The sequence below is a fragment of the Petromyzon marinus genome, unplaced genomic scaffold, assembly GCF_048934315.1.
Source record: "Petromyzon marinus isolate PM22_M1 ecotype Great Lakes invasive population unplaced genomic scaffold, UKy_Petmar_22M1.pri1.0 PM_G_Scaffold_19, whole genome shotgun sequence".
Lineage (NCBI taxonomy): Eukaryota > Metazoa > Chordata > Hyperoartia > Petromyzontiformes > Petromyzontidae > Petromyzon > Petromyzon marinus.
In genome coordinates, this window is record NW_027422750.1 from 1707570 (window position 1) to 1724518 (window position 16949).

Below are 16949 nucleotides of genomic sequence, written 5' to 3' on the forward strand. Positions count from 1 at the left end.
ATGAAAATGTTAGCTATAACTGGAGAAAGGGGGGAGCCCATTGGGGTGCCCTCAGTTTGTTTGTAGAAAGTTCCATTCCAAGTGAAGTATGTATTGGTTAAACAGTGTCTCACCAGGGGGGGTACCTCAGTGTTTAGTCCTTGATGAACCAAGTCTTCAATGATTGCAATGGTGTCAGGTACAGGAACCTTGGTGAATAAGGAAACTACATCAAAACTGACAAGCAGGTCGTCTGGGGTCAGGGAAATACCCTTGATTGTTGATACCAGGTGAGTAGAATTTTGTACCGCAGAGGTGGTCTTTCCAGTGAAAGGACGCAGGATTTCAGACAAAAAACGAGCTAGTTTGTAGGTGGGGGAGCTGATAGTAGAGACTATGGGACGAAGAGGTGTATCAACTTTATGTATTTTTGGTAAGCCGTATAATCTTGGTGGCCTGGCAGCAGAAGGTTTCAACGAAAACTGTTTAGATTGATCAATTAATGCGGTTGAATCAGAAATTATTTTGTTGGTTTTTGTGACGAGGCTGTTGGTGGGATCTCTTTTTATTTTTGTATAACTACCATCGTCGAGTAATTCTTTAATTTTGTTGTTGTATTCTATTTTATCCATGATGACAGTAGCATTGCCTTTGTCAGCTGAGAGAACTACAATATCATTCCTCTTTTTTAATTTATATAATTCAAAACGCTCATCTTTGCTGAGGTTGCTAGCTGGCATCTTAGCGTTTTTGAGGGTTGCAGCGATTTCAGATCTTGCTATGTCTGCAGCGATGTGACCCAGGCCCCTGAGAGCAACGTCTACCTGGGCAATTATATCATTAACTGGTATGTGTTGAGGTGTGACGGCAAAGTTTAGACCTTTAGCTAAAACGGATTTCAGACCATCGGAAATAGAACTGTTACTGCGATTAATTACGACTTTATTAACGTCTAACTTTTTGGTGTGTGGGTCCGGTCTTTTGTTGAAGAGGAGGTTAAATTTGGAAATCAGGTTTTCCTTACATTTGGTCGACATAGTAGCAGCTGAAGAGGCAGTCATATTGTCTACATGTTCCCAATCCGATGTGGACATTATTGCCGTCAATGATAAGTGTGATTTATAGAGTGTCTTGTCTAACTGATCTAGTTCTGTGCGTATAAGTCTGATTTTTTCTGAGATAAGAGCTAAGCTAGTTTTGAAAAGAATTCGTTTCGCATTAGAAGAAGTTACAGCAGCAGAGGTCAGTGTAAATGCGATTGGTATTACCCCAGAGTCGCGGCATCTCTTCAGGAAGGTGAGAGACTCGATCAGCTGAGCTTTCTTATCCCGGAGTTTGTTGAAGGATCTTAAAGTTATGTGAAAACCCTCCCCGTAGAGGCGATTAAATTTTGATTTAAAGCTTTCGTGACTGCAGTAATTCATATTCTTAGTTTTTTCGGTAAAGTCACGTTGAAGAGAAACAACAAAATAACAAAATATATATAAAACAATAAAAAATTCTCACGACGTTTCGACCATAACTCAAACGGTCATCATCAGGTGTGTCGGTTTGCATAAATTTATTTTTTAAAAACGGCACATTTATTTATTTATAAAAAACGTTGGCGTCACGCGCAGCGATTGGCAGTTTGCCCAGGACTAGTCCATCTATTTTTCGAAAAGAGGAGGGGGGAGACGAAATTTTTTATAATGTATGCTGTCTGAAAGCCACTGTAAGCATGAACAATCAATCAAGAACTGAAATGATTTATCAAATCTTTCCAATGATTGCTAAGATAGAATCCATCTTCTCGGTTGAAATTGTCTCTGTGTTTGTATATGTGGATAGCCTCATGAACGAATCTCTCATGGAAGCCAGATGGCTTACAAAGAACCTCCGTCTTGGACAAGTCAATGGCATGTGAGCCTACTGAATTAGAACAATGATCTGCTATGGCCGAGGTGTTGGTCCTACCGTGTTTAAGGTCTGCTTTATGTTCACGAATGCGGTCCGAGACATGGCGTTTGGTTTCTCCAATGTAACTACTACCACAGAGGCAACTTAGTTTGTAGACACCAGGGTATTGTATGTCTGGAATCACATCTTTTACAGACGGAACCAGATCACGGATTTTATGTAATGTGTTGAAACGGACCTGGATCTTGTGTTTATTCAAGATTTTGGAGATCTTTTTTGTGATCCCAGCAATGTAGGGTAAAGTGATGGTTTTGAAAGGCTCCTCAAGAGGGTTCTTCTTCATGGTTTGAGTGATAGCTTTGCGGATTGTATAGTCGGAGTAACCATTAGCCCTAAGAGCTTGGTGTACGTGCTTGAGTTCACTGCTTATGTGTTCCTGGTCGGATATGCATTGGGCTCTATGATACAGAGTCTTGATGAGAGAATTCTTCTGTGATGGATGGTGATGGGAATCCGGTTTCAGATAAGCATCCGTATGGGTAGCTTTCCTGTAGACAGAGTGGCTCATTGAACCATCAGGTCTCTTTTTAATTAGGACATCCAAAAAAGGTATCTTGCCATCTATTTCGACTTCCATGGTAAATCTGATGGCTGGGTGTATGGAATTGATGTGGTCGAAGAATTGGTCTAGAGCAGGCCGGCCATGTGGCCAGATGACAAAAGTGTCATCCACGTACCTCTTCCATAAGGTTGGGCGCAGAGTGGCAGTCTGGATGGCGTCAGTCTCAAATTTCTCCATGAAAATGTTAGCTATAACTGGAGAAAGGGGGGAGCCCATTGGGGTGCCCTCAGTTTGTTTGTAGAAAGTTCCATTCCAAGTGAAGTATGTATTGGTTAAACAGTGTCTCACCAGGGGGGGTACCTCAGTGTTTAGTCCTTGATGAACCAAGTCTTCAATGATTGCAATGGTGTCAGGTACAGGAACCTTGGTGAATAAGGAAACTACATCAAAACTGACAAGCAGGTCGTCTGGGGACAGGGAAATACCCTTGATTGTTGATACCAGGTGAGTAGAATTTTGTACCGCAGAGGTGGTCTTTCCAGTGAAAGGACGCAGGATTTCAGACAAAAAACGAGCTAGTTTGTAGGTGGGGGAGCTGATAGTAGAGACTATGGGACGAAGAGGTGTATCAACTTTATGTATTTTTGGTAAGCCGTATAATCTTGGTGGCCTGGCAGCAGAAGGTTTCAACGAAAACTGTTTAGATTGATCAATTAATGCGGTTGAATCAGAAATTATTTTGTTGGTTTTTGTGACGAGGCTGTTGGTGGGATCTCTTTTTATTTTTGTATAACTACCATCGTCGAGTAATTCTTTAATTTTGTTGTTGTATTCTATTTTATCCATGATGACAGTAGCATTGCCTTTGTCAGCTGAGAGAACTACAATATCATTCCTCTTTTTTAATTTATATAATTCAAAACGCTCATCTTTGCTGAGGTTGCTAGCTGGCATCTTAGCGTTTTTGAGGGTTGCAGCGATTTCAGATCTTGCTACGTCTGCAGCGATGTGACCCAGGCCCCTGAGAGCAACGTCTACCTGGGCAATTATATCATTAACTGGTATGTGTTGAGGTGTGACTGCAAAGTTTAGACCTTTAGCTAAAACGGATTTCAGACCATCGGAAATAGAACTGTTACTGCGATTAATTACGACTTTATTAACGTCTAACTTTTTGGTGTGTGGGTCCGGTCTTTTGTTGAAGAGGAGGTTAAATTTGGAAATCAGGTTTTCCTTACATTTGGTCGACATAGTAGCAGCTGAAGAGGCAGTCATATTGTCTACATGTTCCCAATCCGATGTGGACATTATTGCCGTCAATGATAAGTGTGATTTGTAGAGTGTCTTGTCTAACTGATCTAGTTCTGTGCGTATAAGTCTGATTTTTTCTGAGATAAGAGCTAAGCTAGTTTTGAAAAGAATTCGTTTCGCATTAGAAGAAGTTACAGCAGCAGAGGTCAGTGTAAATGCGATTGGTATTACCCCAGAGTCGCGGCATCTCTTCAGGAAGGTGAGAGACTCGATCAGCTGAGCTTTCTTATCCCGGAGTTTGTTGAAGGATCTTAAAGTTATGTGAAAACCCTCCCCGTAGAGGCGATTAAATTTTGATTTAAAGCTTTCGTGACTGCAGTAATTCATATTCTTAGTTTTTTTCGGTAAAGTCACGTTGAAGAGAAACAACAAAATAACAAAATATATATAAAACAATAAAAAATTCTCACGACGTTTCGACCATAACTCAAACGGTCATCATAATTTATAAATAAATGTGCCGTTTAAAAATAAATTTATGCAAACCAACACACCTGATGATGACCGTTTGAGTTATGGTCGAAACGTCGTGAGAATTTTTTATTGTTTTATATATATTTTGTTATTTTGTTGTTTCTCTTCAACGTGACTTTACCGAAAAAACTAAGAATATGAATTAGTGCAGTCACGAAAGCTTTAGATCAAAATATATTTTATTGTTTCCCTTCAACGTGACTTTACCGAAAGAGCTAAGAATATGAATTACTGCAGTAAGGAAAGCTTTAAATCAAAACATCAACAGGCTGATGTGCCACATCTCCTCCTTCAAGAAGTCTCACAGCCCTGCGATGTTGTGTCCACACAACCCAAACTACGGAGTGCCTGGTGGTAAACCGCTGTGCTGTAGCCTGCGCCCCTCTAGTGGAGGAGGAACAGTAAAACCTCGCTGATGCTCTCCTGAAGCACTCCTGTGCGCAACAATCATTGAGACTAGTTGCACGTGCATCGATTGTAAAACCCCGTTCCGTTTCAGGAAGTGGGGACAGTTGGTGCCATGTGCTCGTTTCACGTCGGGGTGCCACTAAAGGCGCAGGTCCCACTCCTGAGTGATCGGTTACGCGACGCTCTTTTGCACGAATAATCAATCTCTTGCAATTTTATTTAATTATTTAAATCTTTCGTGACTGCGGCGATTCATATTCTTTGTTCTTTCGGTAAAGTCACCACGTAGAAGGGAAACAATAAAATAATAAAAAAATATATAAAACAATAAAATTCTTACGACGTTTCGACCGCAACACAAGCAATCATCGTCAGGTGTGAAAACCACAGCAAGAACATTTAACTCGTAATCTCGTAGTCACTTACGTGTTAATATCGCCTGATGATGTCACTTACATGTTAATATCGCCTGATGATGTCACTTCCCTCTTAATGTCGCCTAATGATGTCACTTCCCTCTTAATGTTGACTGATGATGTCACTTCCCTCTTAATGTCGCCTGATGATGTCACTTACCTCTTAATGTCGCCTAATGATGTCACTTCCCTGTTAATATCGCCTGATGATGTCACTTCCCTCTTAATATCGCCTGATGATGTCACTTCCCTCTTAATGTCGCCTGATGATGTCACTTCCCTCTTATTGTTGCCTATTGATGTCACTTCCCTCTCAATGTCACCTGATGATGTCACTTCCGTCTAAATGTCGCCTGATGTCACTTCCTTCTTAATGTCGCCTGATGATGTCACTTCCTGCTTAATGTCACCTCATGATGTCACTTCCCTCTTAATGTCACCTGATGATGTCACTTCCCTCGCATTCAATGCAAACATGTCCAGGGCCCCGAGCCCCCCACCTCCGTCTGAAATGTCCAATGCGCCCATCGCAGAAAGCTGGTGCTACACACAGGTAACTTGTTCCCCTGTGGCCAATCACATTCAACGGGTCTCCGTCTTGTGCCGGTCAAAGTATGCGCATGGCTAATGCATTTAACTTTTACACGTTTTTTGTTCATCGCAAAGCCATCCAAAATGGTTTCATAATTATGTGTAAGTGCAATTATGGATTATCATTGTACAGGCTATTTTTGTACATCAGATTGCAAAGTTCATAGAATTGCACTAACAACATTATACTAGATAATTGTCTCTGATTTTGACTGGTAGTGTATTTTTACAAAAGGGGCAGCAGTTTTTATCAAATAAAAAAAATAAAAAGGCCTTTTATTGCACACTCTAATCTATGACATGTTGAGACTTGTGTTAACGCTGTGCAGTAATGAACATGCAAGGTAATCCCAGAACACTAATAAGACCCTTTCATGTACAGTAATGTTTCTTTCCTTATAGGCAGTTTGTGTTTTTGAGCACAATATTCAGATGTGTGGGTGAAATACTTGAGGGTTTGTCAATGGTCATGTATTTATGGTAATGAATGAGCTTTATAGCTGTTATGTGCTCGTGTATTTCAGGTTAAGGTTGTAAAGTTCTCTTATATGTGGACCATCAACAATTTCAGCTTCTGTCGTGAAGAAATGGGCCAAGTTCTCAAGAGTTCTACATTTTCAGCAGGCACCAATGATACATTGAAATGGTACAGTAAATTCTGGCTATTTTATGACATTAAAAAAAAATCACAATGCTCACGGAGGTGCTTTACTAGAACAATTTTGCATAGTGCATGTTTTAGTTCATACTATATTGTTTTAGCAATGTAGTCTGCGCGTACATACACACCTAATATGTCTTGTTTATATGTTCAATCAGGTGCCTACGCATACACCCCAAGGGTCTTGACGAAGAGAGTAAAGATTACCTATCGTTGTACTTGTTATTGGTCAGCTGTCCCAAGAGTGAAGTCTACGCCAAGTTCAAGGTTTCTATTCTTAATGCCAAGGGAGAGGAAACCAAGGCTATGGGTGAAACTACTTGTATTTAAGTATCAATTCACGTCATATGTGTATTTGGTAACAGGATTATATCATAATCAGCCATTATTTATCGACTGCTTGAAACATTGTATAAACCTTACGAACACCATCCCTCATCCTTCACATGAGCTGATCTAATATCTCCTTGTCTACGTTTGACATCGTCTTGGGCATGTACTCTACTTTTCTTCCTATTCGACCACTAGTCTCATCCATCAACCATCCCATTTAGCGATGTGTCCTGTCCAAGCCCAATCTATATTTACAACAGTCAATATGTTGTCTCTAATTTGCCGTTTTGATTTGACCAACGTGTTCCTCTTTCAGTTTCTCACTGTAATTCTCAACATACTTCTCTCCACGCTTTGTGTACTTTTTGGTTTTGTTCCATTTGTCAGTGTTTCTATTTGTAATCAGTGTTTCATAGTAGGTAATATGCACTAGATTGGAATCTTTCATCCTGTAGCACATTGCAACTTTTCATTATCAAATTAATATTCCAAAAGTGCTCTTGATCCTGTTCCACCTTCAGAAGTTGCCATTATGCATATTTTTTGTGTTTTCCATGATATTGACCCTCCAATAATTATTTTATTTTGCTTAGTGTACCTGGACATTGTCATTCACGGACATTTCTTTTCCTAGTTTTACAATCTTCACCATGTGTTATTCCATTGTAATTTATCAAGTGACGGCTTTATTTTTCTGCTTGCACTCACTGTTTATTACAACTTCATTATTTTTGTTTGTATTCTCATCCATTTTTTTATTCATTTCTGGTGGTTTTACAAAGGTTGGCATTTTCATCCCATTTCACACTTCTCCTTTACCTTGCTTTAGTGGTTCATATTGTTTGTTTTATAATTGCCTTATTACTTTCAGGATACTCTTTCAATGCGCGATAACTATTTTAAGTGATGACATCCATACATTTACTGTGCTTTGCTAAGGCTATTAACATGTTTCTGAGAGTCTAAATCTATCTTTTTGTTTTAAACTTTCATGTTTTTTTCTTATTATTTGCTTTGGTGTTGTCTTTGGTAATGTTAACATGTAACTCACGTCACACAACCATGTTTACAAAGACAAGCATTATTAATACACAAACACATTCAACTAATCCATATGAACTATATCTTCATACACTTAAATCCAGGTCTGATTTTCATCTACCTTGAAGTTAAAAGCTAAACTGAACTATTTTTATTTTACCAGGCAAGGCCCACTGAACTACAGTGTGGGAAAAAAGTATTTGATGCCCTGCTGATTTTGTACGTTTGCCCACTAACAAAGAAATGATCAGTCTATAATTTTAATGGTAGGTTTATTTCAACAGTGAGAGACAGAATAACTACAACAAAATCCAGAAAAACGCATGTCAAAAATTGTATAAATTGATTGGCATTTTAATGAGGGAAATAAGTATTTGACTCCCTCTCAATCAGAAAGATTTCTGGCTCCCAGGTGTCGTTTATACAGGTAACGAGCTGAGATTAGGAGCACACTCTTAAAGGGGGTGCTCCTAATCTCAGCTTACCTGTATAACAGACACCTTTCCACAGAAGCAATCAATCAGATTCCAAACTCTCCACCATGGCCAAGACCAAAGAGCTCTCCAAGGATGTCAGGGACAAGATTGTAGACCTACACAAGGCTGGAATGGGCTACAAGACCATTGCCAAGCAGCTTGGTGAGAAGGTGACAACAGTTGGTGCGATTATTCGCAAATGGAAGAAACACAAAAGAACTGTCAATCTCCCTCGGTTTGGGGCCCCATGCAAGATCTCACCTCGTGGGGTTGCAATGATCATGAGAACGGTGAGGAATCAGCCCAGAACTACACGGGAGGATCTTGTCAATGATCTCAAGGCAGCTGGGACCATAGTCACCAAGAAAACAATTGGTAACACACTACGCCGTGAAGGACTGAAATCCTGCAGCGCCCGCAAGGTCCCCCTGCAAAACAAAGTACATATACATGCCTGTCTGAAGCTTGCCAATGAACATCTGAGTGATTCAGAGGACAACTGGGTGAAAGTGTTGTGGTCAGATGAGACCAAAATGGACCTCTTTGGCATCAACTCAACTCGCCGTGTTTGGAGGAGGAGGAATGCTGCCTATGACCCCAAGAACACCATCCCCACTGTCAAACATGGAGGTGTAAACATTATGCTTTGGGGGTGTTTTTCTGCTAAGGGGACGGGACAACTTCACCGCATCAAAGGGAAAATGGACGGGGCCATGTACCGTCAAATCTTGGGTGAGAACCTCCTTCCCTCAGCCAGGGCATTGAAAATGGGTCCTGTATGGGTATCCCAGCATGACAATAACCTAAAACACACGGCCAAGGCAACAAAGGAGTGGCTCAAGAAAAAGCACATTAAGGTCCTGGAGTGGCCTAGCCAGTCTCCAGACCTTAATCCCATAGAAAATATGTGGAGGGAGCTGAAGGTTCGAGTTGCCAAACATCAGCCTCGAAACCTTAATGACTTGGAGAAGATCTGCAAAGAGGAGTGGGACAAAATCCCTCCTGAGATGTGTGCAAACCAGGTGGCCAACTACAAGAAACGTCTGACCTCTGTGATTGCCAACAAGGGTTTTGCCACCAAGTACTAGGTCATGTTTTGCAGAGGGGTCAAATACTTATTTCCCTCATTAAAATGCAAATCAATTTATAACATTTTTGACATGCGTTTTTCTGAATTTTGTTGTTTTTCTGTCTCTCACTGTTCAAATAAACCTACCATTAAAATGATAGACTGATCATTTCTTTGTCAGTGGGCAAACGTACAAAATCAGCAGGGAATCAAATACTTTTTTTCCCTCACTGTACATAGCTCTTTTTCAGAAGTGCCCCGGCCACAAACGATAGCTTAACGAGATGGCTTATTGTGTGGAAATGTATAGCAGCCAAATACTCTGGATTTTTATAAATATGGAGGGAAAAACCGGAAGATCTGGATAAAAATACATGCAACCACAAGGAGAACATGCAGATTCCAAATATACAGGCATCAGGGTTGAGATCGAACCCATGACCTATATACCAGGCGAGGTAGTTGACTGCCACCGTGGCGCAGGGCTTTAGAATACATTGCTGTCTTTACACTTTGAAAATAGAATAAAAAAAAAAATTCCCATTACATGAAATTACCACCGTTTATTGTAAGAACTGGTGAGTATTGTTTGAAATCTATTTTTTTACAGAGAGCCCGCGAGCATACCGCTTTTTCCAAGGAAAAGACTGGGGATTTAAAAAATTCATTCGAAGAGATTTTTTGCTTGATGAATCTAATAGCTTGCTTCCAGATAACAAACTGACACTATTTGGTGAAGTAAGTATGACATGCTGCAGCTAATGTGTAATTTTCTATTTTAGTCATTACAATTGCACAGTTGGAGTCAATATTCTACTTAATTGAAGATTGTAATAATTACTTTCCCTGTTCCATACAAGGAAATTGTTAACATGAGTTTTACAAGCACGTTTTTCCTCCACTGGTGCTAGAGTTAACATAGCACAACAATTAAATAATCAAGCGTAATTTTTTTTAGGTTTTCTCCCTCTGGATAGTGTTTATATTTAAACCTTGACATTTTTATAAACTAGAATGTCAGGTATTACATAAAGTGTTTTGTTTAAATGTCGCCACATGAATTCCTTTTCCTATTCTCGGACATCAGCCAGTTTGATGTAAATGTTTCTTGTCCTTAGGGGGGTCCTTTTAATCAGCCAGATTTATATTTTTTACCTTTAAAATACTTTACAAAATACAAGCATTTTTGATAATGAAAGGAAGCACATCAAGAAGGGCTGTTCACTTCCTCTGTTGTTGTGCAGAACCCATAATTAGGGGCCTCACTACCTGTTTAAACTGTTTATACAGTGTAAAATAACTTGACAAAAATATAGAATGAAAATTGATTAATATGAAAAACATTTCACGGACCTCTATTTTGGCATTATTCACAACACTTGTTCTGATATAGGATGTCTGTGCAGATTTGCTTGCTTGATTGAACCAAAGCCTACATCTTCATGCAAAATGTGTAGTTAAGTGAGGATTTGTAAAAAAAAATCATCAAATGCCTTCTCAAAGCTGGTTGATGTCTATGCAGGTTAGTGTGGTGCAGGATTCCGTGAACATTTCTGGTCAATCCAGCATGAGTACATTGATAGTGCCAGATTGCCGGCTGGCAGTTGACTTCGGGGAGATCTGGGACAATTCCCGCTTCACTGACTGCCTGCTTCGTGTTGGTGGCCAGGAGTTTAAAGCACACAAGGCCGTATTGGCAGGTCTGTGCCACAACAAGCAACACATGCGTCGTTTAGTGTACAATAGAACCATATAATTAATGATACTGTAATTAGTTTGGGGTAATCAACTACAGCCATTTCCTGTTTTACACTGAATTTTATTAACTAACACTGGCAAATGCTTACGTCAATTTGTAATGCTTTTTGTTAAAGGATACATCAGTAAATATGTGTAATGTATTCAACTGAGTCACAGACGCACTTCTTCAACCGACACACGGGGTACTACCCCGTAACACATGAACAACCTATGGTGGTGGACCACCAGGCTATCTACACTAATTACACGGGAATTAGCTACGACGGACCGGACCCTGGCCGGGGTCCGGGTCCACGTGTTGGTGACTCTTGTAGGACGTAGATTCTTCAGGATGAACAACAGCAGCCGGTCCCTCTCAGGGACCCGGCTTTTATCCTCTGTGGCGGGGGTGGCTCCGCCCTTGGCCACGACCACCTTCTGGAATCCTCTAGCGGGTTCCCGGCCCTGACACGTGACCACCCCTAGCCCCCACCTGGGGGCCCTGTGTACACTTTACCGGTCACGTGTCCTTCGTGGTCAAGTGCCATGGCCCTTGGTAACCCCATTCCCATGGCCAGCACTCTCACACCCTATCCTGTAGGGGTCGGCACCCCACGCAGAGCGTGGTGCCACTCAGCACTGTCAGACAGCGCTCACCATGCCCCTCTCGGGCCGGTACTGCACCCACATCCACGTGGTGCCCGCGATGTTAATACATCGCACGCCGTGCCTCTCTATAGCCGGCATTACACAGTGACATTCGCGATGTCACTACATATATAAATGTAATATTGTATTGTGTGAGAGATGAACATATTTAATTAGCCTGTTGCTAAAGTTTTTATTCCGTTTTTATTTACTTCACTATATCGTTGTTGTGCAGGAATTCATTTTTCACAATGCAGTTATGGTGTAGGTTTTGAGCCTCTAATTTGGACATTTATTTGCGTCCATGTTTGACAAATCTGTAATGGATATGCCATATGAAATAAAATATGGATCTGGATTTTACCTCTTTTGTATCTAGATTATTTGATCTCTAGATATAACATCTAAATGTGTCTGTACCACATTCTGGTGTTTTTCCAATTCACTGTACAGTAAAACCTTGAATTGCGAGTAACTTGGTCTGCAAGTGTTTTGCAAGACGAACAAATTTTTTTAATAAATATTAATTTGATAAACGAGTGAGGTTTTGCAATACGAGTAGTACGTATACGCTTTGTCTGCCGAGCGTCACGTGATCACAACTGATATACGAGTGCTTTGATATACGAGTGCTTTGGATTACAAACACGTTTCCGGAACAAATTATTCTCGCAATCCAAGGTTTTACTCTATTTGTTAACAGTTGCTTTACCTTTTTCAGGTCGGTCACTTGTTTTTAATGCTATGTTTGAACATGAAATGGAAGAGAGCAAAAAGGTATCTTTAAATGCAATCTTAATACAGCACATTAATACTGTGATCATACATTTCCAAGGTGCATTTGTCACAATGGATCGGTTGATAAGTATCTCTTGAGAGTGCTGTCAAATGTTGAACTATTACCCTAGTAACTCTTTTGGCGCATTGCACGTTTATTATCAAAAAGTATTCATTCCGAGGGAATGTTAGATTGTATTTTATAGCTATTTTTTATACAACATTTCACAGAAGGCCATTGCATGTGTGTCAAGAATGGATTTATTACGCGCAATAAATAGTCATCGGCAAGTTGAATACAACTTGAATGGAGCCACTTTACATGTGTTGTGTAGATATAAAGGATGTTTATTTAATTTAATGCTATATTTTCGTCTCCCAATATATGCCGAAGTTAATTTGAATATATTGTGTTGCTACCTTGCAGAATCGAGTGGAGATTAATGATGTGGAGCCTGACGTGTTCAAGGAAATGATGAGTTTTGTCTATACGGGAAGGGCTCCAAACCTGGAGAAGATGGCTGATGAGCTGCTGGCCGCTGCTGACAAGGTTACACGCTTAAAATATTAACATGAGATCGCACCACCTTGTGATGTATCGGTATGCAGTTGTAGGTCGCAAGTGAAATTAAAACAGCATTTAGGTATTTTCTAAAGCCCGTGTCACAAATAATATGAATAGCAAATGTATATGATGTAGACGTTCACATTAGTGCTTTCAGGTTTTGGAATTGATGTCCTGGGAGATGATTGAATTTTCAACAAAAAATATAAATTGTCATGCAATTTCACAATTGAATTGAATGTCAAACTGGTATTAGTCCATGCTAGAGGCTAGTACGTGTGCATTGAAGTGCATTCACATGCAGCATTTTTATCCTAAGTGCAACCATTTGGCTGTGTGTTCTTGTATTGAGGGTTTTTTGTTAATCACATTAACAATTGATACAATTAGTAATAAAATAAAGGGAAGTGTTTTAAAAGATTGTTTGATATGGCATGGCTGTATAGAAATAAATTGGAACAAATATACTTTTATTAAGGAAATGGATATCCTGCTGTTCCTGAAGATCTGCCAGATAATCAGTTAAGAGTCATTACTCTCCCTTCTGGAACATCATATTCAATAGTTCCTAAAGCGATTGTAATGAAATAAGAATACAAATCGTATAAAGTCGCATGTTCAAGCTTTGTTCATTAAAGTTTAATATTCTGCTAGAGTTGAAATATGGTGGCTTGCAGTTGCATTGTTTATCAGCTTAACAACCAAACTCTTTAAGCTCTTGGAAAACAACATCTCACCTCCTTTGTAATTTGCATGACTTTGTAACCAATATAATAAAGTTTAGGACAAGGACCCCTAATTATAGTAGAGATCAATAAATACATGACTTAAAACATAAATATGCTGAAAGGTTGATGCCATGTTTTAAGAAAATTCTCAAACATTTGACTGCTATATACTGCGTTTATAAAGTAGTTCATGGGGTAAGGGAATGTTATGCAAGCGAAATAGGTAGAGAAAATAGTGTTCTTAATACTGAAATTGCACTTTGTTTTTACTTTTCTCAAGTATGCATTAGAGAGGTTGAAGGTGATGTGCGAGGAGGCACTATGCACAAACTTGTCGGTGGAAAATGTTGTAGAGACTTTGATCTTGGCCGATTTGCACAGTGCAGAGCAGTTGAAGGCCCGGGCCATTGACTTCATAATAAACAGGCAAGTCTAGTGAGAGTGTGACTGTCACTGAGCTGCATAACATTGATGATGTTACCTGGCAATTTGCATTACAGTCCCTTTTAATGGAGACTAACCGTTTGCCCCAATCCTTATAGACACTGCTTATTAGGAGCTCGCTTAACCCTGACTTGTACTTGCAGTCATGCGATGGACGTAATAGAGACGGCGGGCTGGAAGTCCATGGTTCTGTCTCGCCCTCACCTGGTTGCGGATGCTTTCCGTGCCTTGGCCACGGCCCAGTCTCCACAGCTGGGACCTCCATGCAAGCGTCTCAAACAGACTTAACGGTGGCAGGCAAAGAACATCTATGACCAGGAAAACTTTGGCTGCACGGTGCGGTTATTTACCTGTGGCCTCCATGCAAACAACCGTGAAGACTTTGCATTAGACTACCAACTTTCCTCTGCTTTGAAAATAATGTTAATTTAAGCAAATATGTTTACTTTCACAAAAAGGTGGCCAAATTCACTTTACCATGTAATATAGTGTTACATCTATACATCTACAACTCTATAAACAAGTATATATGTAGAAAAAGTGGAAAACTACAACCTAATAAACACCACGACATATCCCAATTGAGAGAGTGTAAAATAAAACGTTCGATGTGATTGTCCCTAGGTGGCAGGACAATTTGGTTCAATTGTTTAGTTAAGCAAAAACAGAATGGTCTAAAACCCTGCAATGTCTACCTTAACGTGAAGGATGAGTATTCGTCCAGTGTCTGTGTACTCAAGGTTACAGATAGTGGTATAGGGAACAACCAGTTCTGAAAGATAAGAATGTGCCAAGCCATATAAGGCCTTAATTCAAGAGGTAAACTTTTCAGATTGATTTTTCATTGCACAGACAGCTTATGCATTGACTAGAACAGGAGTACTATGATTGCGCGAGTTTGAAGACTGACAAAGATAATATTGCAGTCGTGTATCCTGCGTATAACAAAGCATGGATGGAGTGCTCGGTGTAAGAAAAGGCAAGGCACAGCATCAATTTGGCCATGTTACGCAGTTGATAACATTTCACTTTTTTGCTCGTATGGGCTTTCATGTATGACCCAAAGGTTTTTGACTTACAACAAAAGTAAATCTTATGTCCATCAATTTAGTAGTTTGTATTCACGGAAACAAGATGTGCTGTTTTCTAAGTTTTGTTTCGTATTATATTGTAATGATTTGTTTTTATTATGAATTTCATCTATTACCAACTCGTAGCATCATGTCAACCCAGAGTTTTACGTGATTGGAAGGACCATAATTTTTGCATCAGCGCTGTTTTACGTAACCTCTCACTTAAAATTAAATTGTACATAAAATTGCATAAGCTTCGAAGGATTACACACATAGATTTGGAAGCACAGATTTAAATAATATTCAAAGCTGCAGGATATAATATGAAAGTACAACAAATGAGCAGTGTCATGGATTTGAGTCGATTTTAAGAATATTACAATCTAATGCAATGTGTTGGGATATGAACAAATGCAAACGACGAGAATGTTGGAGTTTTTTTTACGTGTTAAACGTACAAAACAAGTTGGATAATACATGCAAAATTAAGGATAGCCAGTGTTGTAAGCAGTCTATTTATTTTGTTATTTGTTTAATATTTTAGTTTCGTCCTTATATATATTTGATGCTAAAGATGTATATGGTACATTGCACTCTACCTATTCAATTAAAAACTGATTAGGTGATTCGGGGAAGTTATTTGTTGTCATGGTGAGAGTTAAAGCATTGAAATCTGATTGGGGTTCTAATCTGCAGCAAGTCTATGCTGTCATAAGTGAGTGTGAGTGCGGTGGACTAATTGACCCCTGAAATGTATCAGGCAGTTACCGATAATGTACTCTTCAAATTGTTGCCTTGTATGACTTCCGAAATTGAAAACACTTTGCGCCAAATGTAAATGTTTATTGGAAAATGGATATACTGTAACTGCCAAAAAATATATATAATTGCAGAAATAATAATATGGTCTTTGTAAAAAGTGTGTGTTTTGAAAAAGTGTGATTGCATGCAAGACAGTTTTGGGTTCTTCCCACGAGTTTTTTTGCATATTCAGAGATGAAAATATGTTAATTGGTTAAATTAAAATTTTTTGCTACAATTGTAATACAAAAATATAAACTTGAAGCTAGAAATGCGGTATAGTGCCCCAATGTTTGACCTTTTTATCTTTTTCCATTACAGATAATACTGTTTTGGATGTAATATAAATGTTTTGTAAGGCCCTTTTACAATGAATTGTCAGCAGATGATTGGAATTGCAAAATGAACCATTCTTGTATATTACGTGTTTTCTAAATTGATTTGCATTATAAATGGCAATATAAACCCTTTTCATGTGGTAAATATATTATCGTTATCTGATCTCTTCTAGAAATCAGTATTTGGATATAAGAAAAAAAGCTGCTTTTAGCTCTGCACCACTTATTCCACATTTTTTTCATTAAAATTGTTTTTGATGTTAATATTTTCATTCATGACATTTTGCAGTGTTACACTTTTTATTTTCGGTAAAGTCTCGTCGAAAGAAATTACTACACTTTACCCGAAAGAACCAAAGAGTCATTCCTGCAGTCACGAAAGCTTTGAATCTATTTTGCTGTGTATTTAAAAGTTGAAAAAACATGAATGTACCTGGAAATATGTCCAGTTTAAGTTGTCATGTTCTTTACTCTGGGAATGTTACAGATATGTGGATATGTCAAATTTCAATTGACACCCAACAACAACATTTTAACAAGTTGTATTTTGGAGCCTTGCCACTTTTATAGGCATGTTTACCATGTGTTGATAAACAGTTCACTGGAGAATTGTAA

The 16949-nt window shown here is 39.1% G+C and overlaps 1 protein-coding gene across 1 annotated transcript; it reads left to right on the forward strand.

Annotated features, from left to right (window-relative positions):
• The first annotated feature begins 5484 nt into the window (after window positions 1–5484).
• LOC116958724 (speckle-type POZ protein-like) lies at window positions 5485–16949 on the forward strand. Its single transcript, XM_076060405.1, has 9 exons — window positions 5485–5602; window positions 6165–6286; window positions 6460–6611; window positions 9831–9958; window positions 10743–10920; window positions 12330–12385; window positions 12813–12935; window positions 13959–14113; window positions 14266–16949. Exons 1-9 carry the CDS (start codon window positions 5525–5527, stop codon window positions 14408–14410), a joined length of 1137 nt encoding a protein of 378 aa, XP_075916520.1. The 5' UTR covers window positions 5485–5524; the 3' UTR covers window positions 14411–16949.